Genomic DNA, 23,967 nt, shown 5'->3' on the forward strand with positions numbered 1-23,967 from the left:
CTTCCTCACCCTTTAAATTCTGCAACAAGACAGAAGGATCATAATTTCCAAAACAAAGAATCCATTTGCGAACCAAATACCAAACCATTCTCAAGGCAATGAGCTTTCAATAGTACATTGACAAAGATCAAATAAAGATGTAATCACTTATTTCCCAGACCACATTGCACCTTCCAATAGTACATTGTAAACAGAAAGATCCAATCCATTTCTTCTCAAGGCAATGAGCTTTCCTCCACCTGAACAAAGTTTCAGATTCCCCAGTTTAATGTCAAAACTGACTTCAAGCTCTTGTTCATTGTAGCCTTGGCATGTGCCTGTGAGTTTCTTTTTCCGTGCCTAATAGTGGGCCAACTTTATTGTTATATTTTTCTTTTGTTGAAAGACACCAGTTCAATCATGTCAAATATATACTATCCAAGACTGCAAATCCAGCAGCAACTCCACCTTCATTTGATGATGTAACTTTTGTTCGCATCAGGTAACCACAGTGATCATTTATTATGATTTTACTTTTGCTCCTGTAAAATTAAGTCCCAACACATCAAATGCAAGTTAGTTTCAAATACTAGATCCCTCTCCCTACACACCACACTACCCAAGAAACAGAATATACAAAAGAAAACACACTTTGATACCTTAGATAAGCACTATATATCCCAAGTTCTGATATGGCATGCTCTTGGTGACAAACACCATCTCGCACCAGAAATGAAGGAGAATCAGTGGGGAAAATCCTTTGCATAAGGATGTAAGCATCACGTTCTTCACTCCCTTCATTCTCCAATTTCAGCAGAGTTTCTCTCAAATTTTCACCATAGATGTTGTTACCTGAAGTTGGAATCATAATCAGATCAACAACAACGGCGGCAACAATAGCAATGAGTTTGGAAAGACTGACCTCCGCCTTCTCGTTGAGGTTTGAGCACAAACAAATCAGGCTTTTCAATGGCACTTTTTATAACATCAGAATAATCCATACTCCATAACCCTGCAAAGCATTTGCGTAGTTTGGCAATATCGTCCTTGTTCTCGAGAAACCTACTCATATATTCAGCAAAAAATTCAACTAGAAGTATACTACTCGCCGGGGGGGGGGGGGTTACGAAGAAGTGTACTAAATCTAAGAATCACAGAAACACAACCACATATATAATGAAATCAATTCAACTGGAATGGCAGAAAATGATTCCAAACTAGGATCCAGAAAATCGAAGTATAATCAGAGAATGAATTGAATAACTTGACGAGTTTTTTGTGGGCTGTGGCCCCATTGGTTTTACTCAATCTAGAGATCTTTTAAGGCATAATTACATATGCTGGAAATTTAAGGTAGTTTTATCTTGTGCATAAATGAATGAAACAAACAGAAGAACTAGGACCTAGGCTCTGATTGAAAACAAAATTTGTTACCTTTCAAGTACATTGGGTTTTGCCAGCTCTTGCTGAATTTTCTTGGTTCCTGCTAAATGGTAGGAAATAGATGGGCACTTGATTGCAGAGGACTGCTCCATTAACAGTCTGGCTCTCCATTCCTAGGAAATCAGTAAGAACATAAGCATATGGGAAAAAAAAACAAATACGCTGACATACAACATTCAATGCACTGCATAATTTACTTCATAACACCATATGACATGATGGACATGCATGGATTTGAGACCTGCAAGTTGATGGATCCCTCCTAGGAGATTCAAAGCAGACCTTCATTCCAGCTCATACATGATTTTTTTTTGGGGGGTTGGGGGACGGGGGGAGGGGGGGGATCATGCAAGCAATTCCAAAAGTATGTCAGATCTAATGCAATGTTGGATGTCTAGGGACAAACGTATGGCACCCTTCACAGTTGGTTTGCCTAGTTGGAAAGAAAAAAAATGCAAGGACTTTTGACCATTGATCCAACTTGCATGCGACAGTAATTGACCTTATTCTTTTTTTGGGTTTACAACTGGTGAAAAATATTTCTTTTTTGACATCCGGAGGAGCTTTTCACTCAAGAAATTCAAGGATGTCCCTTTTCTTTTTTGGAGATTGACTGGGAGGTTTGCTTCACCAGTCCTGGTCAAATTTCCATGGTGTTTGTCCATACGGGATTTTAGCCCGCCCTCAGGGTCTGCCCAGCAGTATATATGCTTCTAAGCAGAAACCAATGCCAGTTGCCACAAGGCAAAACAAGTATGAACAAAAGTATCATCAGGGCACAGCAGAAGAACAGAGAAGCACTTCTTACTGATTCTGAAGGATAATCACTAGGTGCATACCCGGCTCTGAAATAGATGACCGCAACTGGTTGGCCACCACTGCAGGCATAGAGCTTTCAAAATGTTAAAAGTTAGAAGTATAACTTGGCACATGCACAGATACTAAGAATATCACATGTTCAAATGCATAACTACATAGCAGAAAATTTACATACACAAGAAGTGTTCCATCTGGTTGAAGCTCCCCCTCTGCATCTATTTCTGCCATTGTTTTACGAATGGCAGTCACGGAATGTGTATTACAGAGTCAAGGAAGAAACATTAACTTCTTTGTTTTCATCAATCTGTCAGAAACTTTAAATAACCGAAAAATAGGCACTCACAGTTCTTGTTCTCCCAATTTACTCACTCAGGATTTGTTTTGAAGGGCTGAAATTCTGTAACTCAGTACAGGCAACAGAAGTAGAATTTCAGACAATTTTGGAATTTCAGTCAAAACCTGTTTAAACCAAGTTTTAATCAAATCTTATAGACCAAAATTTCTGAAAATTCACCAAAGCCCGGAAAATTTCATGAAATAAAATATTAAATTTTTGTACAAAGCTTTTCGATTTCGACCAACTAATAATCATAGTTGTCAAGGCGTCGCCTAGGCGTCCAGGCGGATCTTTAGGTGTCTAGGCGGCCGCCGCCTTATTGTAGGGCGCCTTGCACTGGTTTACTTGGGGTCGAACCAGGTTTTAGCACTTATTTATGCCAAATATCATATAAATAAATGTTTTTATATTTGTTATTTCATTTACTTAAGATATTATTCATAAATAAACAAATACCCCCTATTTTAATCCAATTAAAATAATTAAAAATTTTAAATTCCAAAAGGATAAAAAGTCAACCCCCAGTTCAAGAACAAATACTCGATTGAAATTTTCAATGTTCTAATGCTGGGGTTTTTCTCAAATCTAAAAAACTCCATAAATCTTAATATGGTAAAACATTGGTAAAAATCAAAAGTATGGTAAACTATTCAGCTGATTTGATATTTAAAAAAATATTTTCATTAAGTGATTTTGACAACATTTGTACACACCAAATAAGGTTTGACCAGAACATAACTCTTTCAATATAAATCAGATTTACGCAATCTTGGATTTGTTGGAAAGCTAGTTTAGTGCTCTAACTAGTACAAAAAGTCTCATGTAAAAATAAAATCTTGATCAATCAATTTTCTTAGAGAACAAAAACATTTCTCTAAATCGAGAGCAGGTTAATTACTTATTGATAAGATTATATTTTCTAAGAACAGTATAAACCAAATGTGAGACTAGGTATACTTGAAAATGACCAATTCCAAGAACATATATAAATCAAATGTATGTTTTGATTGTTTCAAACTTCCAATAGCTTGCTTCTTCAGTTTTGTTGTCTTCTATTTCTATGTTGATTTTTGATGACTTGATGTGGCTTAATACTGATTTTTGATGACTTGATGTGACTTAATGTTGACTTTTGATGACTTGATGTGGCTTAATGTTGATTTTTGATGTTATAAGGTACATATTGTAGCATACTAAATAATGTTAGAAAAGAGGGGGGGGGAAAAAAAACACTTGGGCGCCTTGGTCACCTAGGCAGGCACCTTGTCGCCTAAGCGCTTGGACACCCCTCAACCGCCTTGGGTCGCCTTGCCGTCTTGACAATTATGCTAATAATAAAGGCAGAATGACTTTTTCTTTAGGGTGGGGTGAGAAATCTCCTCTCAAGTTGGGATGCCAAAGCATAGGGTCGTGTGGCACGGGCTATATGGGAAAGGGCAAAATTAAAGGAAAAAAAATTGAGAAAGAAAGATCCAGATGTTTTTTTTTTTTTTTTTAGAAGATGGTAAATTAAAAGGTTCAAGACTTAATTTAGCATTTTTGCTTTATCTTAGAAAACCCAAATTAGACCAAAATTTCGGAATGACTTAGTAGTCTCTGCAGGAATTTCAACCACCAGAATGTTCGAATTACTGAGCCACATGAAATCATAACTTCCCAAAATTTAAAACTATGCTAAGGATACTATAGAATTAACCCCTCTCCCCCCCCCTCCAAAAAAAAAGATCCAAAAAGAAAATCAAATTTATAGAATCAAATACTTAAAAACTAGATTCAGCTTTCATTTTTCCTTTATGGCAAGAAATCACACATATTCACTGCTATATCAATCTCTTACATCTTGAAGAGTGTGATTTGCTAACTGTATTGGCACAATACATTACCCTACAGTGCCTGGTACCACATGGGAAGCTGTACGATACAACTTTCTCGTTTCCTATTGCAATATCAATTACTTTCCAAAACCATTTATAAATTCTTATTTATTTTACTTTCACATCGTTAAAATCCTTTGGGTAGGTGGGTGGGTGGGGGTCTGTTCAAGTTAGGTGTCAAAATGTTAGAAGGACTACTCATATATTGTAGAGAGATTTAAAATAAAGGAAAGGCTTGGATGATCTCTTCACCCCAAGCCCCACTTTATTTATAAGAATAATCAAAACATAAAAGTATGTACATGAGCAATGTGGGACTAAACCCATATACAAAACAAACAAATAAACAAAGGGAAAAAAGTCCAGAATACCCCCCACGGTATTCTGGCCCATATATCAACACTCCCCCTCAAGTTGGAGCATATATATCATGCATGCCTAACTTGACTAGGATAGGATGAAACAGCTTGCTATTCAGCCCCTTAGTGAACACATCAGCCAGTTGATCGATAGACTTCACAAAGGGAACACAAATGAGGCCAGCTTCAAGCTTTTCCTTGATGAAATGTCTGTCAACCTCCACATGTTTAGTGCAATCATGCTGGACAGGGTTATGAGCAATGCTAATGGCAGCTTTATTGTCACAATAAAGCATCATTGGAAGATGGACAATATCCTGCAATAGTTCTCTCAGCCATAGAAGTTCACAAATGCCTTGGGCCATCACATGAAAATCGGCTTCAGCACTGGACCTTGCCACAACATTCTGCTTTTTGCTACGCCATGTGACAAGGTTCCCACCCACAAAGGAACAATAGCCAAAGATGGATTTTCTGTCAGAAGATGCCGACAAGCTTCAATCTTGAGGTGACCATTGGGAGATAAGAGAATTCCCTTTCCGGGAGCAGACTTCAAATACCTCAAAATACAACGGACTGCATCCATATGAGAGGAATAGGGATCATGCATGAATTGGCTCACCATACTTACAGCAACTGCCATGTCAGGTCTGGTGTGGGAAAGGTAGATTAGTTTGCCCACTAACCGCTGATAACCACCCTTGTCAACAGGTTCACCCTCTTTCTCCCTAAGTTTTGTAGTAGCATCCATAGGAATATCCGAAGGATGACAACCTAACAGCCCTATCTCAGTTAATAGATCAAGGACATATTTTCTTTGAGAAAGAAAGATGCCCTTTGAAGAACAAGCAACTTTTATCCCTAGAAAATATTTTAGAGAGCCTAGATCTTTGACCTCAAACTCACGGCCAAGGAGAAGCTTTAAATCCCTGATAGTAGCATCATCATTACCAGTCACCACGATATCAACCACATAGACTATGAGAAGAGTAACCTTGTCACCAACTCGTCTGATGAACAAAATGTGATCAGCATTGCTCTGCTTATAACCTACTGAAATCATAGCCTTATGAAATCTGCCGAACCAGGCCCTAGGTGACTGCTTCAACCCATAAAGAGCACGTTTTAACTTACAGACTCTGCCCCTAGTCCTGTCATCAGAGAAGCCTGGTGGAATGTCCATATATACCTCCTCCTCAAGCTCCCCATGGAGGAAAGCATTCTTTACATCTAACTGCTGAAGATCCCACCCAAGATTTGCAGCACAAGATAATAACACCCTGATAGTGTTGAGCTTTGCCACTGGTGCAAAGGTCTCCTAATAGTCAACTCCATAAGTCTGAGTGAACCCCTTTGCAACCAGACGTGCCTTATACCGATCCACTGAACCATCAGCCTTCTATTTGACCACGAAGACCCATTTACATCCCACTGGTTTTTTCCCTGGAGGAAGAGCCACAAGATCCCACGTGTTATTTTTGTGCAGTGCTCTCATTTCTTCCAACATTGCAGCCTTCCACTTTCCATCTGTATATGCTTCCTGCCAATTTTTAGGAATAGAGACAGAAGAAAGAGAGGATACAAAAGCACGGAAAGAAGGAGAAAGAGAACTATACGAAACAAAGCGAGATATGGGATGTAAAGTGCCAGTCCTAGTACCATTGCGATGAACAATAGGTAAGTCGGAAGGAGAGGGATTACCAAGAGATGAAGGATCCGGGTCTGGAGCACGCAATTGGATGGGTACTGGTGCTACAGTGGGTTGCAGCTGCCCTCTGTTGGATCTACCCCTTGTATAGGTGATGATGTTGGAGTTGTCGATTCTCTTATGAAATTCACCAATAGTTCTCTGGACTGGAGTTAGCTCCCCCTAGATAGGAACATTAACAACACAATTTTCTATGGTCTCCCCTTGTAAAGGATTCCCATCAGGTGAAGGAGGAACAGTCAAAGGAAGTTGGACATCCAAAGTAGGTTGGGCAGCAGCCGTGGGTGGTGGTAAAGTAGGCTGGACAGCAGCTGTGGGTCGTGTAGCCATGGGTGGTGACAAAGTAGGCTAGACAGCAACCGTGGGTGATAGAGAGGGCTAGACAGTAGCCTGAGGAACCTCTGGTAGAGGAATCTCAAAAGGCACATCTTCACTAGAACTCTCCCCCTGAAGAGGTGGGGAAGAATAGTAAGAAAGGGACTCATGGAAAATAACATCCATACTAACCATGGTACGGCGGGAAGGCGGATGGTAACACTTGTAACCTTTCTGGGTTGGAGAATAACCCAAGAAAATACAACGAAATCCCTGAGGTTCAAGTTTGCCAGGAGATCTAGTATCCCTAGCATAACACACACAACCAAACACCTTGGGGGGCACAATAAAGGAGGAATTTCCCATTAAAACATCAGAGGGGCTACGAGAGTTAAGAACCCTAGAAGGATTGATGAGATGGGCTGCAGTGAGTACCGCATCCCCCCAATATTGAGATGGGACATTCCTTGCAAACATCAAAGCCCTGGCCATCTCTAACAAGTGGCGATTCTTTCATTCTGCCACATCATTCTGGGCAGGGGTATCAACACAATTAATTTGATGAAGGATGCCATGGTCAGCCAAATATTTTTGAAATTGTGATTCTGTATACTCCGTTCCATTATCACTTCTTAATACTTTGAGAGTAGCCTGGAACTGAGTTTGAATCATTTTATGAAAATGCTGAAAACATGAAAAAACTTGATTTTTTGTGTGCAAAAGATATACCCATGTATTCTTAGAATGACGATCAATGAAAGAGACAAACCAACGATGGCCAGATATAGAAGGTTTACGACTAGGGCCCCAAACTTCAGAATGCACCAAATTAAAACTTAAAGAACTCCTTTTATTAGAAATTGGATAATTTGAACGTGTCTGTTTGGCCAGAACACAAGCCTAACAAAAAAAGTCATCCTTAGTACGAAGGGTGACCAGACTAGGAAATAAGTGAGCTAAGATTCCTAAAGGGGGGTGACCTAACCTAGAGTGCCACTGGTAGAGTTCAGAAGAGACCATAGAGTTCTGGTGTGGCAGAGAATGTAATGGTGGTGGAGAGAAGCGACCGTCATCAAGTAGATACAGCCCACCGTGCACTTTACCCAATCCAATCGTCTTCCCAGATTCCAGATCCTGAAACACACAATGAGAAGGAAAAAAGTGACTTTGCAGTTAAGATCACGAGTAATACTACTAATTGAAAGAAGGTTAGTAGTAAAATTAGGAATGTGCAAAACAGAAGACAAGGGAAGAGAGGAAGTGCAGTTGATGATTCCCTTTCTAGATATGGAAGAAAGAGAACATTAGCCACTTTGACCTTGTCTTTCCCAGAAGTGGGAGAGTATCTATGAAACAAACTAGAGGAACCGGTCATATGATCTGTAGCTCCAGAATCTATGATCCAAGGATGGGAAGCTACAGAGGCACAATGACCTCTAAATGGAATACCTGACCGGGCAAAATGTGAACCTGAAGGAGCAGATGAATTGGCAGTAGCTAATGTAGTAGAGGCAGCAACAACGGAAGACCTTAGCATACGTAGGAGTGCCTGTAGATCATCTTGGGATAGACCAGGGTCAATAGCAGGGGCTGCAGTAACAGTCTCAGTCTGATGGGCCTTGGTCTTTGTCTTATTCTTGGTCTTGGCAGCCCTTTTAGCTTCAAAATCAGCTGGTTTCCCATGAAGTTTCCAACACTTCTCGTTGGTGTGATAGGGTTTGTGACAGTGCTCACAAACAACAGTCCCTGTAGTAGAATCACCAAGAGAAGCAATGCCACTAGGGGCAGGAGTGGCAGGGGCAGCAGACTTGAGAGCTAATCTGTCAGTGATAGGAGGGTGCAACATATCAGCACTCCGGTTCTCCTTAGAAGACACCAATGCATAAGATTGTTCAAGTGTGGGAAAAGGCTTATGGCCCAACACCTAAACACAGATCGGATCATACTCCACATTCAAGCCAGCCAAAAAGTCATATACTCTGATCTTGTCCACGTGCTTCTTATAAAAAGCAATATCAGCCACTGTAGTAGGGTGGAAGTTAGAGAAATGGTCCAACTGTTGCCATAGACTGCGGAGAGTAGCATAGTATTTTGAAACTGAAAGTTCTCCCTAAGTGGTGTGAAGGACCTTCTTCCGGAGTTCATATACTTGGGCATCATTGCCAAGCTGCCCATATGTTTTCTTGCATGCAGCCCAAATCTGGGAGACAGTGTCCAGAAGAAGAAAGTTATGCTGTAATCTGAAGTCATAGAGCCTATCAGACAAGACATGAGAACACCATTATTGGCAAGCCACTTTTCTTGAGCAGGTCCTTGTTTTGTGGTCATAACACAAGTGCCATTAATATGGTTGGTGAGACCACGGCCGACAATAGCAAAGGAGGCAGATCTGGACCATAGAAGGTAATTCGAGCCATCAAGTTTAATAGGATTTGGTGGGAAGCTGTGGTAGTCTGTCTTATTGTGACCATCATTAGGTGACTGATCTGAAGTAGCTGAAGAATTGATCGAATCACCCATACTTGAATTTGTGGAAATCCATAAAGGGACAAGAGAGGGACAAAAACTTCAGATAAATGGCTGCAACTGAAGTCAATTGATCCTTTATAATGGAGAAAATAACCTGCAGAAACTCAGGTCCAATAGGCAGCAGCAGCCCCAAGATCGATAGATGTTAGGGTTTTGAAAAACCCCTGTAAGTGTGTACCGATCTCAGAGCAGCCTTCAAAACTGAACTGTGGAAGCCCAAAATTGCAGTCGAGTATCTCCTGGTAAGTATAGAATCATCCCTGCAGAAGCAGAACCAAAGTGCAGCAGCAACAAGCAGCCCCACACCCAAAGTCGACAATTGTCTCCAAAACCCTGAAGATGGAGATCGATTGGGAGTAGAGGTCTTCAATGAGTGAGAAGAGATGCTGAATAGATGCTGGAAAAGGTGCTGAAGAAGCTCCAATAAGTGAAGAACAGCCTGCAATAATGGTAGGGGCTCATCTTCAAAAAACCTTGAATACTTCAATACGGCAGGTAAAGTCCAGCAGCTATCGAGCAGTAATTAAATCATAAAAAAAACAGAAAAAGAGGTTGGAAGGGGCAGCAACTAGGTCATACGACCACCTCTTGTAGTGCTGCCCTTAGGGAAAAGGGAGAACCAAGGAGAAACAAGGAGGGAGAAGAAGGGAAAAACGATGGAGGAGAGATGAAGGAGAAAAAATATTGATGGGGTTGGTCACTAATTCGAAATCTACTTTGATACCGTTGTATGATTGTTTACTCTGATATATGTGACACTTTTGGAGTAAACTGTAGAGTTCGGAAGCTTGTAGTTCAAAATATTTTTTTGACTCAATGTTGCCAGAGCTGCCATGATTCCCCCCCCCCTTCTCCCTCCATCCCTTCGCCGCCACCCCCCCCCCCCCCCTCTGCTATTCCCGACATCCCTCCCGGCGACCCCTGCCCTCCTCCACTTGCTTCTTCCCCAACCTTGCCGCCACCCCCTCCCCCATTGCCCCTCCATCCAACAATCTCCCGCTTTGTTTCTGCCCCATACCCAAAACCTGGTCTTCCCTGCTTCAGCAATCACCCTCCCCCACTCTCGACACCTCACTTCACTATTCCAAACCTTTCACCGAGAATGGAGTGCCTTTTGCCCTCTGCCCCAAATCAATTCTCTCTCCCGAGCTCTCCAAATGGTCCTCTTGTCTGGTTGGACACTTCTTAGGCGCCCAGCCTTCCTTTAACATTGTCCGAGCTTCTCTCACCAAGCAATGGAAAGCTACTGGATTGCTCGAAATCCATCTCCTCGATTCTGGGGTGTCTCTCTTCAAGTTCTTCTTTGATGATACTAAGTCTCTTGCATTGGACGGAGCCCCTTGGATGGTTGGTTCCAAGCCGATTTTCCTTAGACATTGGCAGCCCCACGTCCTGCTCCACAAGGTCAACCTCAACACTATTCCCTTGTGGGTTAACCTCCCTGGGCTTCCCCTGCAATATTGGACCCAAGAGAGTCTCAGTCGCATAGGCTCCGTTATTGGAACTCCCCTTCGCACTGACCTGCGCACCCTTAAGCAGCATCGTCTCTCGTTCGCCAGGATTTGTGTGGACATCTCAGCAAATTCTCCTCCTCCTTCGTCCATCATCATTAAGGAAGAGGATAGATTTTGGTTCAAACAGCCTGTGAAGTACGACTGGATCCCTTCCCACTGCCAGCTCTGCAAAATCTTTGGTCACTCCAACTCAGCCTACCCTGCTTTGATGTCTCTGGCCTCAGTGGCTCTTGCTCCTGAAGCTTCACAGCCTCGTTCTGACTCGACTGCGCCGGAGAATATTACTTCTGTTATACCCACTGAGGACCCTGCCCTTCCCGGCGGGAACAGCTTTGAAGCCTCTTCCTCTCAAGCTCTTCCTGCTACGACTCCATCGGAGAAAACAGCTTCAACGTCTGGCCCTCTTATTTCTGAGACTAGAGGTCGCAAATCTCTCAGACTCCATCTCCCCCGTCGCCGCCCTAGCAATCGCAATCGCGGCTCTTCCGCTATCGAGGCCACCATCAACGACGTCAACTCCGTCGAAGGTCCTCCGCCTTTGTCGCCTCCGTCAACGACGGCCGTCGCCCATGGCCCTGGTACCGAGGTCGCTCAAGCCTTTTCTTCATCCCATCTGCTTGAGCCTGCTGCCTCGACCTTTGCGCAAGCTGCTTTCTCAGAAGCTTAGGCGACAGAGAGCTCTAATCCTGGAGAATCCCTTGTAAAGGTCATCGAGATTTCTCTGAGGCAGTCCTTGCACCTCCGCGCTGAGCTTGGAAGGGAAACTGGCTCACCTACCACATTTGGGATGTCTTGCAATCCCCAAAACGAGCTAACCCCTCCTGCAGGTGTTCCTGTCGCTGCCCTGACGAAGACCACCAACCTTTGCCATTTTCGCGATGAAGCTTTCCCCTTTGAATCCTCGTCTGATTCTTTTTCCTTTTTGAACCCCCACCCCCTTTTGTCCCCTTCCACTCCCCCTGCTTTTCCACTTTTACCCCCCCTTCTTCCACTTTCACTACTCCCCCTTCTTCCACCACCCCTTTTACAATTTTACCCCCTGCTCCCTACCCCCTAGCCCATCCCGTCCAATTGTTTAAACGACACTTTTGGGCCTTCTTCTTCGGCCCATGCTCCCTCCTCTTATCCTAGGCCCTATCCGTTGAAACACCCCTTGACCCATCCTCTTACTTGCCCAGCTGCCAGGCCCGCACCTCTTCCCCTAGCCCATCACAGCCCCTCCTAACCTCTCCCCCCCTTTTAACCCTCCCATCCCCTATCCAGCCCTTTTGTGCCCAGCCCCCCTCAACCGTCCCCCCCTCAACCCAAGCCTAGTCTTTCTTCACCTACAACCTGCCCATTTATCAACCTCTAGCCCACCTTTATCATAAACTTTTCCCTAACCCTCCCTCTCATTCCCTCACTCGGTCCATCTCCTCCCCCTCCCTTCTGGATCCCCCTCCCCTTGATCCCCCACCCTCGGCTTTACTCGCTCTCCCCTCCCCCCCCCCCTTTGCTCCCCCTACCCCCCCTCGCAGGCCTCTCGTCTGAGACCCGGCTTTAGTCTTCTTTCGGCGCCACTATCGCAGCACCCCTCCGGTGCGTTCTTTGCCATTCCCCTCCTAGTGTCCATGTCCGCCGACCTCATTTAGAACGTCCGGGGTCTTAACTCCCTGGCCAAGCATCAAGAAATCCGTTCTCTTATCCATTCCACCCACTCCTCCTTTTGTGCTCTCCTTGAGACCCGTGTCTTGCAAGATAATGCAGCCCGCATTGCTGCCTCTATTGCCCCCTCTTGGTCCCTTCTCTCTAACTACAATCACTCTCCTCTCGGTCGGATTTGGTTCCTCTGGGACCCTTCCAAAGTCGCCATCTCTCTTTCCCATTCTTCCTCCCAATTCCTCCATCTCTGTCTCTCCCTCCCCAATTCCCACACTACCTGCTTCCTGACAATTGTTTATGCCTACAACCTTGCTGCTGACCGTTCCTCTCTCTGGTTGAATCTCTCCCTCCTTAACTCCTCCATGGACTCCACCCTCTGGGGTTTAGGCGGAGACTTCAATGTGGTGCGAACCTAAGAAGAAAAATTGGGAGGTAGACCCATTGATCCTTCCTCTGTCCTTGCTTTCAATGATTGTCTAGAAGAGCTAGGTATTGAGGACCTTTGTTGGACCGGTTCCCCCCTTGGAACAACCGGCATGTTGGTCCTGATCGCATCGCCTGCAAGCTGGATCGTTTTCTCTCTAATGAGGCTTGGCTCTCCTCCTTTCCCCACTCCCTTGCCAACTTTCTCCTCCAGGGCCTTTCTGACCACTGCCCCTGCCATATCCTTATCCACCCCTATTCCTCCTTCAGTCCTAAGCCTTTCAAATTCTTCGACATGTGGACCTCCCACCATCTTTTTCTTCCCATCGTCCTCAAGGCCTGGCGCACCCCGGTCCCCTCTCCCTCCCTCCCCCTCATTGCTCTGACCAGGAAGCTTCGCAATACCAAAGCTGCCCTAAAAACCTGGAATATCTCCTCCTTTGGCAATATTAATGCCAGGCTCTCCTGCTGCAAATCCAATCTCTCTTTCGTCCAAGCTACACTTCAATCTGACCCCCTCAATCCCCTCCTTGCCTCTGAGGAGAAACTCCTTTCTGAGGAGCTGTTCTCTCTCTCCTCCTTGGAGGAAAGTTTCCTGCGTCAAAAATCCCGCATCCAGTGGTTGGAGTTGGGTGACTCAAACTCTGCTTATTTCAATAGGTCTCTGAAAGCAAGGCTCAACTCTAACTCCATCACCCTTCTCCATTCCCCGGATGGATCCACCCTTACCTTGGTAAGTGACATCAAATCTACAACTAAATCCTTCTTCTCTGACTTGTTCAATCCCCCCCCCCTCTTCCTTCCACCCCCATTCCCCCTGCCTTCATCAACAAATTCCTCCCTCCCCTTGTTGTGGATTCCCTCATCAGCATCCCCTCTGATGAGGAGATAATAAAGGTCATCCACTCCCATAAATCAAATAAAGCTCCCAGCCCTGATGGTTTCAGCATGGGTATCTTTCTTAGCTGCTAGGACTCCATCAAAGGAGACCTCCTCAAAGCCATCCGCAGCTTCTTCTATAAGCCTAGCCAGCTAGCTCAGGTCAATCAAACCTTCATTTGCCTCATTCCCAAAAAAGAGGGAGCATCCTCTCTTTCGGACTTCAGACCCATCTCCCTCTGCAACCTCATCTACAAATTCATAGCCAAAATCCTTGCCAACAGAATCAAGGCGATTATCCCTTCTTTGGTCAGCCCCAACCAATCCGCTTTCATTGCCGGGAGAAGCATTGCGGATAACATTATCCTTTGCTCTGAGATCGTGCGGGGTTTTGACCGTAAATCTCACTATCCAGCTGCCCTCATGAAAATTGACCTCCATAAAGCTTTTGACTCCCTACAGTGGGATTTCATCTGCGGAGTGCTCTCTCAAATGGGCTTTCCCCCTGCCTTTGTTCGCTGGATCCATGCTTGCATTTCTACCCCCTCCTTCTCTGTTCTCGTCAATGGTTCTCCAGCTGGCTTCTTCCACTCCAAGGTGGGTATCCGCCAAGGATGCCCCCTCTCCCCTTTCCTCTTCTCCATCGCCCTGGAAGTTCTCTCCCGCAGCATCCAATCCAAGACCGATCTCCACCTCATCTCCCCCTTGCCGAAATGCAAGCACATCAACCTTACTCATCTCGCCTTTGCAGATGATCTGATGATCTTCTCTAAGGCCTCTCACTCCTCCATCTCTGCTATAATGGACTCTCTCCACCTCTTTAAGTCCCTCTCGGGCCTTCGTATTAACCTCCTTAAATCCAAAATTTTTCTCTCTGGCATCTCTGATCTAGACCGGGACTCCCTTCTTACCCTCACTGGCTTCTCCATCGGCTCCCTCCCTGTCAAATACCTTGGGCTTCCTCTCATTCCAGCCAGACTCTCTATTCACCATTGTACTCCCATGCTGGACAACATCCGCAAGCGTCTCCAACTTTGGAAAAGCAAACTCCTCTCCTACGCGGATCGCCTTATTTGCTTCCGCTCTGTCTTGCAAGCTTCATATATCTATTGGAGTGGGCTCTTCAGCCTTCCCAAAGCCACTATCCAGGCTAAGGAGCGTCTCTTCTGTGCTTTCCTCTGGAAAGGGTCAGACACTTCTAGATTCCTCCATCCTGTCAGCTGGAAGTCTATTTGCCTCCCTAAATCCGAAGGTGGTCTTGGGATCCTGAGAATAAGACTCCAATACTGCTGGTATTCTCAAGCTTATCTGGAAAATCTCCTCTCATCTCTTCAAGTCCAACTCCATTTGGACTGTACCCATCCCCTTTGATGCCTCCTGGATTTGGAGAAAGATCCTTGCTATCCGCCCCCTAGCCCTTCGAGGCATCTCTTCTTCCATTGCCAGAGGCTCCTCCATTTCCCTCTGGCTTGACCCTTGGCACCCCTTAGGTGTCCTTTTCAGTGTGCTTGGCCCCAGGTCAATTTACTCTTCTGGTATTCCCAAAAATGCCCCCCTTTCTTGCCTCATTTCCTCTGGTTGTTGGTCTCCCCCTCCCTTTCTCAATCCCTCCATTGCTTCTCGGATTTGGCCTGCTCTCCCCCCCTCCTCCCTCCCCCCCCCCCCCCTCTTGGCGATAGATTCATTTGGTGGCCCTCCCCCAATGGCCTCTTTAGCACCAGATCAGCCTGGAACTTTATTCGACCCACCGGCCCCATCGTGCCTTGGCATAGCCTAGTCTGGTTCAAAGGCCATATCCCTCGCCATAGCCTCACCACCTGGAGAACCCTACGCCTTTGCCTCCCCACCAAAGCATTCCTTATCCACCGTCATATCCCTGTCTCCCCTGCCTGCTCCCTTTGCTGGAATGGCCTTGAAGACATCCCTCACCTCTTCTTTGACTGCCCCTTCACCTCTTCTATCTGGAAAAAAGCCCTGTCCTCCATCTGGCATCGCAACAGGAGACCCCTAAATTTTGAGCGAGAATGGTTTTGGTTGGTTAAAACTCTCTCAGGTTCCTCGATTTGTGACACCATTGGAAAGCTGGTTTTTGGAGCTGCTATTCACCACATCTGGTTGGAACGCAATCTTAGGAGATGGACTTCCAACTCTCGTTCTTTTGACCTGATTTGGAAAGCCATCTCCTTTGAAGTGTCTTCCAAGCTCAGCCATGCTCATCTTCGCGCTGTCAGGGACAACCCTAGGAATAGGCATATTGCTGGTTTTGGGGCCTTGATCTGCCCTCCCTTTTCCCTCCCCCCCCCCCCCCCACCCCCATTCTCCTTTGTATATTCTTTCTTTGTCCTACCCCCTCCTGGGGTAAGGTAATACATATTATTCACCCAAAAAAAAAAATTTGGGAAAGGCATAGATGATCTCTTCACCCCAAGCCCCACTTTATTTATAAGCATAATTAAAACATAAAATTATGTACATGAGCAATGTGGGACTAAACCCATATACAAAACAAACAAATAAACAAAGGGAAAAAAAAGTCCAGAATACCCCCCATGGTATTCTGGCCCATATATCAACATACATGTATCTATTTTTTGGAAGGAAGTGATCTATCTAAATTTGGTAATCTTCGAATAACGTTATCCTGGTTCGCCTAAGAAACTCAACCAATATCATTATGTATAATTCATAATTGTCAAGGGCCAGGTAACCTAAGGCGTTGGAGGGGGGGTCAAAACTAGGCTACACCAACAAGGCGCCTGGATGCAGACGACGCCTTGACAACTATTGTATAATTATATAGAATGAATACTGAAGACAAAAAGGATATCTCTCCTTCAAAATGGTAGAAAGCCAGTGTTGATCATACATGTTGCGTTCTTCAGTTTGAACCACAACCATAACCACAGCCCTGAACAAATATATTTGAAATTAGTGCCACCTCAGAATGACCTTGCAAGTACAAGTGTACAACAAAGAAAACAAAGGTATTGGTTGAACCCAACCTAGAGTTATTGTACTCGTTCCAAGCTTTAGCTAATGCCTCAGCAAATCCACTGACTGAATTGTTTCCGGGAACCCTTGAGGGATCCAATCCAAGTTTCTTTCCATGGTGGTTGAGTAAATTCCTGCAAAATGTGAAGCTACCATTGTAAATTCTTGCAAAATATGAAGCTACCATTTAGATACTTGTTGCGGTCATGTAAGATCTCGCCATGCTACTGTCTAGTCTTATGTGTACACATCATGTGAATGAATGCAGTATAAATCAAACATTGGATTTAATATTAATGAAATCAAAAGAACAGATTAATGGATATTGGAGACTGTTCAAGTATTCTGAGGTTAATACAGCACTAGTTGACCTGTGTAGATCGTTGACAACACAACCAAGGCCGGCAAAAGAAGCTGAAACAGTATTAAGCTCTATTTGGAGAAGTAATTCAGTCTGAGCATCAAGCATATAATCTGAACGATGTAAACCGAGACGTATTTCCTGTTATAGCATCGAAAAGGATCAGTGCCTTCGCCAATATTATCAGAAATACAAACTATATTTTTATAGCAAAATAGGTAACTACAATGGCTCACCTCCTTTTTGTTAATTTCTAGCATTTTGGAATGAATATCTAACAGTCTACCAGTGAAAGTGTCCACTTTCTTCGTTCTACAACAGTTCACAACAAAAATAAGAAAAGAAAAGCCAACTAATGTTTTCAATTTTGCATGCCATAGTAGAAAGAAGGTTGAAATGAAACTTGATCAAAATTTAGAAGCAAGAGAGACCCAAACAATGAAAGGAATAACAGCTAGAAGCCTAGGACCAAAACAGGACAATGTAAATCTAATGGAAAAAGTAAATTGCAGAACATACAGGAATGACAGACATGAAAGGGGAGGAAGAACGGCATAATTCTTCAAGCACAAGAAACAACAGATAATAATACAGTACCGAAATGCGCCCTGCTTGCTCCCACAAGTTGACTTACCGGACAGAGCTAGACAAGTTTTTATTATTTAAGGTGATTGAAGCATAAGTTTCATTCAATGAGTATATCATCAAGAAGCACCTTTTTTAGCATATCCACTAAAAGTGTAGAGAAAAAGAATAAATAAAACTCATGAGTAATACTGAACAAACATAAAACCTAATAATTTACAACAAATAACTCAACCACCCTACATCAAATCTGCAATTTTTCTGACATGTGAATACCTTGGTTTTTCTATGATTGCTGGTCATTGATACGACATTGGCATTATCATCCTCCGCATTGTTTGGCCACATGTAGTGCTACATGTGAGGGGGAGATTGGAGATGTTGAAGATTATTCTTCTTATTGAAGATTTTCTGCCTGTGTCTTCTTATTGAAGATTTGAAGATTGACTACCGTATCTTCTCGTCTACCATGTCTTCTTATTGAATATTTTTGTCCATGTCTCCTTATTGGATATTATTTGTCTCTCCTTGTTGGAGATTATTTGCCTGTCTTCTTGTGAAGATTATTTATTATGCATGTCTTCTTATGAAGATGATTTGTGTATTCCTTGTGAAGCATATTCGTCTATTTCTGCGTTGAACATTATTTGTCCATAGCCATGATTTATTCATCTGCTTCTGCTGCTCTTCTCTGGGATTTGCCATTGTTGTTGTTGCTGTTGAAGACTTCTAGCTTACAACGACGATTTGTTCTTCTTCTATACTGCTCTTTTCTGGCATGTAGTTGATTTTTTTCTGCTACTTATATTGTTGGTTGTTATCTGGATCACAGTTATCAAGGCATTGCCTAGGCGCCGCCTTGGCATCCAAGAAGTTTTTTTGGGGTCTAGGCGACTGTCGTCTTAGTCCAAGGTGCTGATTAATTTTTTATTATTCTTTTATTCCATTTATTATGTTTCTATTGGTATCGAACTAGTTTTCGCACTGATTTATGCCAAACATCATTTAAAGTAAATGACTTTGTAATTTTTCTCTAAATTTACTAGTGACCCAAGGTGGTGGAGAGGGTCCAAATGCCAGGCGACACCAACTAGGCAAACAAGGTCTCCAAGGCGCCCGCCTAGGCGACCTAGGCGCCCAAGTTGACAAAGGCGTCGCCCTTGACAACTATGAGGCAAACACCCCCAAGTGAATCCAATAAAAATTGTTAAAAATTCAGATTCCAAAAAGGATAAAAATTCAACTCCCTAGTTCAAGAACAAAAACTGAATCCTCGGTTGTAAGCATAGTTGTCATGGCGTCCTGGCGCTGGAGAGGGCTGCATGGCGACCTACGCCATGGCGACCCTCTTTGATTTCTTCTTCCTGACTCTCTTTCCCTCTTCGATTTCTTCTTCCTGTCTTCGATTTCTTCTTCCCTCTTCGATTTCTTCTTTCCCTCTTCAATTTCTTTCGATTTCTTCTTCGATTTCTTCTTCCTGTCTTCTTTCCCTCTTCGATTTCTTTCGATTTCTTCTTTCCCTCTTCGATTTCTGAATTTTCTTCTTAAAACTTGAGAAACAATAGAGAAAAAATAAAACATGGCTCGAGTATACATCTATTAACACATTAAAAATAGAGAAAATAAAAAATAAAACATGGTCGACATGCTCGCCATGGCAACGCCATGGCGGGCGACATGTCGATATATCGACGTGACACCCTCCACCGACTTGGATCGCCGTGACGCCGTGACAACTATGGTTGTAAGGGCGATTTTCAACTTTTAAATGCAAAGGCTTTTCTCAAATCTAAAAATATCATAAAGCTTATTGTGATAGAACATCACTAAAAACCAAAAGAGCAGCAAAATAATCTTTTGTTGTAATGTCTAAAAATTTATTTCCATTTAGGGTGATTTTAAACAGCAAATAAGGTTTGACCAGCACTTAAATCCTTCAATATAAATCATATTTAAGCAATCTTGGATTTTTTGGAAAGCTGGTTTATGCTCTACCTAATATGGAAAGTCTCACTTAAAAATAAAATCATTTGACCAGTCAAACTTATTAGAAAACAAGAACATTTCTCTAATCGAGAGTAGTTTAATTACTTATAGATAAGATCATATTTTCCAAGAACAGTATAAACCAAATGTGAGACTAGGTATACCAGGACAATGATCATTTCCAAGAACAATATAAACCAAATGTATGTTTTGATTGTTTCAAAATTTTAATAGCTTGCTTCTTCAGCTCTGCTGTCTTCTAGTTCTATGTTGATTTTTGATGACTTGATGTGGCTTAATGTTGATTTTTTATGACATGATGAGGCTAAATGTTGATTTTTTACGATATAAGGTATATATTGTAGCATATTAAATAATGTAAGAAAAGAGGGGAAATAAAAAATAACACTTGGGCGCCTTGGTCGCCTTGACAACTATGATCTGGATTTCTTCTTCACAAAGAATTTTATCTATTATTGCTGCTGGTGGGTGATATATTTTGATGATGTTGCGACTAGAAGGAAGCTTTTCTGTGGCTACTGGCTTCTACGACTGTTATATCTGTTCAAGTTTGCTTCCGTTGGTTGTGTCTATTCTTGTTGTTCGAAGCTAGAGCCTAGGAGATATATATGCTCCAGCTTGAAGGAGAGTGTTAAAGTTATTGTTTTTTTTAGTAAAAATGGTGAAGTTTAGTAGTCTGGAAACAGCCTCTCTGTGAAAGCAGGGGTGAGACTGAGTACATTCCCTCCCCAGACCCTGCAGTGGCAGGAGCCTAGTGCACTGGATACGCTCTTTTGGTGAAGTTTAGTAGTCATAGTGATATTTGTAATTTGTGGTAATATTTAGGTGTGTGTTTAGTAGTCATGGTGGTGTTTACAGTATGTGGTGAAGTTTAGTTATATTTAGATTAAGTTGTGTCATTATAGAAGTCTTTTTTATGATTGTAATCACATTATTATAAGTTATTATACTGCCCTATGGTTAGACTAACTTGTCTAAACTGTAGGCTCTTCTTTTCTTCTCACACACGTGAGACAACCTCTTCTCTCTCCTCCTCCTCTTTCTAATCTGGTCCTGATTATTCAAGGTTGATTTTGTCACAAGTATTAAACACGAAACTCTCGGCAGATGGCCAATATTTCCAAGGAAAGGTAAGAATTGTTCCATTTTTCATACATTCTCCTCTTATAGATAGGACTAACAAAATCTTCCGCCCCAAGTACTATTTCGGGACGTTCCATAAATGAACCTCTTCAAATGGAGATATTGCTATTGATTTGATGATTCCTATAATATGAGGTCAGCAAGAATTACTTATTGGGGCAGACAAATGGGTATTGAAATTACTGTTTCAATAAGTATTTGTATCAATAAGAACAGAAGTGCTTAATTATAAACAGATTCATGGATACTCACCACTTAACAAAGAAATCTTTACATCCCTTTACAAAAGAAACACTAAACAATGCCTCACAAATCACAGTTCTCCAACAACCACAAATTAGAGCCCTAAAGATACTCCTATAAGCTCCTTAAGAAAGATGTCCCACTAGACCAAAAGCCTAAAACTCCAGCAAAATCACTAGCTATTGAGTTCCTACCTACAATAGGACATTTCACTAAAATAGAAACTCCACTAGTAATCTGGGCCCCTTCTTTCGAATACATAGATCTCTACCTCGACCAACAGTACCACTATACCAATGCCCTGGACAAAAAGCTGCATCCCAAGAAAGACATAATGGGGGAACAAAAGACAACTTGCACTTCTGACTCAAATAATCACAACCCACTCCAATGTTTCCAGTTATTTTGCTAAACAATTGGCCTTCTTACGGATATTCCAGATCCCCCCCCCCCCGTGGGAATGAATATAAATGTTCTATAAGCTAGATGGGGAACAGTCCTTTGGTGAATCACATGATCGTGTTCCCAAAGTTGCCATTGACAAAGAAGACAATATTAGGTTGCTTAAAAGACTCACTACCTGACCAGCTTCTTTTTTTCTTGTGTGTGTGTGTGAGGGGGGAGGGGGTTATATTAGTCCTCGGGTAGAAAAGGACTATCACAGTCACATCCTTGTTGACAATAGCCAAGGCCACAAAAGGCAATCTCAACATTGTCATTTGTCAGATGAAAGGCCGTGATAATCTACAGTCACCAATGCTTCCTTTGTTCCTTATGACAGGATCCAGACAGAAGCCAATAAAATCTATTCACACACACCCCTTGAGAAAACCAGCAGGGGACTAATGTATTGTAAACAGCAGTGGAACCACTAAGTTTGGATTCAATGTATGACAATAGTTCCTTGGGCATTCCCCTCCCAGACCAGCCACACCTTACTTAGTGACCCCATGAGATTGCAGAAAAGGAATAGTTTTAGTAATTCCCCGTTGCCCAATGCCACATGATCTAGCAAGCACGAGGGTTAACAAGATTAACTCAATATAAGGTTAGTAGAAGAACAATAGCTGCTCAGAAGCAGAAAAGGAAATGAAATCAGTTCAAAAGGAAAATGGAAACTTTTGTAATCATGTTTGTATAACTACATTGAACTCTTACTAAATATGGTAATCATATTTTTCAAATACAACCTTTGTTTTCCTTCTCAATACCAAAGAATTAGGTTATGACTTGTAAGAAATAATAAATAAATTTGAAATGTTTTAGAATTACTTACACAATCATGTTAGGTAACAATTACAGCAGTAAAGTAATCAGACATAAAAGCTATGAATACACATACAGGTAGAGAGAGGGAACCTGGACAATGATTCCTGTAAAAACTTTCCATCCAAACTCACACGATCAACAAGCTCATTGAAAAGGGGGGCTAACTCGCACGCTTGTTGCCAATAAGTTTGAGGGAAGAACGTAGGCAATAAAGCAAACGGAGCGTGTACGAGACCCACGCCAGGAACTATTCCTGACCTCTGCAAGTGAACCACTAGAATTTTAACAACTAAAGGGGCACTTCTAATTTATTCTACTCGCAGAAAGATAACTATATTCTTAACCTGAACGCTTTTGTCTCCTACAACAAGCCCATGAAGAGAACTCCAAACCACAGCGTCATATACCAGCTGTTGAAACAACTCCGTATTGATATCACGAAGATCAGATATCATGGATTTTGTAGAACTCTCATCTAGGGTTTTCTCCTCTTCAACCTTCCCAGAATTCAGACTTACAAAGGAAGAAGAAGATGATGAAAACGAGGAGGATTCAATCTTCGTAATTTCGTGGGATTTCCGCAGGTAGCCTCGAAACGGAGTTTTACAAGTATGATTGAAGAAAGGGAAGAAGCTCCTCGGCTTTGAATAATGGGGAAGGAGAGTGGCGGGAGAACAGCAGACGGTATTGGGGAAGGAGAGGGAGAGGGAAACTGAGGTGGAAGAGGAACAGTTATTCCCCATTTTCTTATGCTCTTCTTTCTCTTTGTTTGCTTTGGCGATTTTCTCATTTTCTTTGGGTGTGCGCTTGTCAGTTCTCGTAGGCTCGTAGCCATTGGGATTGGGATTCCTCCTAAAATAATTTCTATTTCCACTTTCACTTTCACAGGCAAAAAGTGTCTAGATTCATTCCTGGACAAATAGATCGTGTTTGGTTTGGAGAACCAATTGGTGCTGCACCAGCATCAATTGGTTCATGATTTCGAATTAAATAAACTGTTTGATTAAAATTGGTGGTGAGTGGATTTTACGCACGAGATTCTCATTCTACTACGTGAAAAGAACCAAAATAGACATGGGCAATTGGCATGAAGCAATTGTGACGTGGCAATCTTAGAATGGTCCACCTGTCCTCATCAAAAGGACCAAAATAGACATGGATTGCTGGCATGAAACAATGCTGATGTGGCATGCTCGTTTTTAGAATGTTCTCATATGCCTTTAGGCCTTAGGGCTTAGGGAGACAGATGAAATCCACTCACTCTCTCGGATTCCATTTGTGCACCTAAAGGCGTACGAGAACCTGAACCAACCTCAGAGCGGGTTTGCCTCCCTTGGGCCCAAAAAACGTATCATTGCCTTCATTGGGCCAATCTGGCCCCCAACCCCCATTAAGAGGTGTCAATCAGTTCGTTTTCGGTTGGTTTGGTTATGATCTTATGAGACTATGTACATATCAAATCGAATACTTTTCATAACATCAAATCAAATCGAGATCACATGCCTACACCACACGCAACCCATCCATCTTACAATATACTCAATGACC

General features: G+C 42.8%; 1 protein-coding gene across 1 annotated transcript; it reads right to left on the reverse strand.

The window, feature by feature from the left end:
• Positions 1–391: 391 nt before the first annotated feature.
• LOC122659480 (glutathione synthetase, chloroplastic) lies at positions 392–23,162 on the reverse strand. The gene is made up of 12 exons (XM_043854585.1): positions 22,764–23,162; positions 22,510–22,679; positions 17,409–17,484; positions 17,183–17,313; positions 16,823–16,945; positions 16,648–16,728; positions 2,417–2,497; positions 2,231–2,300; positions 1,414–1,535; positions 902–1,041; positions 639–831; positions 392–521 (listed from the first exon to the last, which is right to left on the reverse strand). The coding sequence occupies exons 1-12, from the start codon at positions 23,160–23,162 to the stop codon at positions 398–400; spliced, it is 1,710 nt and encodes a 569-aa protein (XP_043710520.1). The 3' UTR covers positions 392–397.
• Positions 23,163–23,967: the final 805 nt, after the last annotated feature.

Source organism: Telopea speciosissima, chromosome 4, assembly GCF_018873765.1.
Source record: "Telopea speciosissima isolate NSW1024214 ecotype Mountain lineage chromosome 4, Tspe_v1, whole genome shotgun sequence".
NCBI lineage: Eukaryota > Viridiplantae > Streptophyta > Magnoliopsida > Proteales > Proteaceae > Telopea > Telopea speciosissima.

Excerpts from the sequence above, each read along its gene's own strand:
- LOC122659480 (XM_043854585.1), bottom strand. The coding sequence starts at position 23,162 with ATGGGGAATAACTGTTCCTCTTCCACCTCAGTTTCCCTCTCCCTCTCC. Across the intron at positions 16,946-17,182 it reads GTTGTCAACGATCTACACAG|GAATTTACTCAACCACCATG; the intron begins GTCAACTAGTGC and ends CACATTTTGCAG. Across the intron at positions 2,301-2,416 it reads CCAGATGGAACACTTCTTGT|TGGTGGCCAACCAGTTGCGG; the intron begins GTATGTAAATTT and ends CTATGCCTGCAG.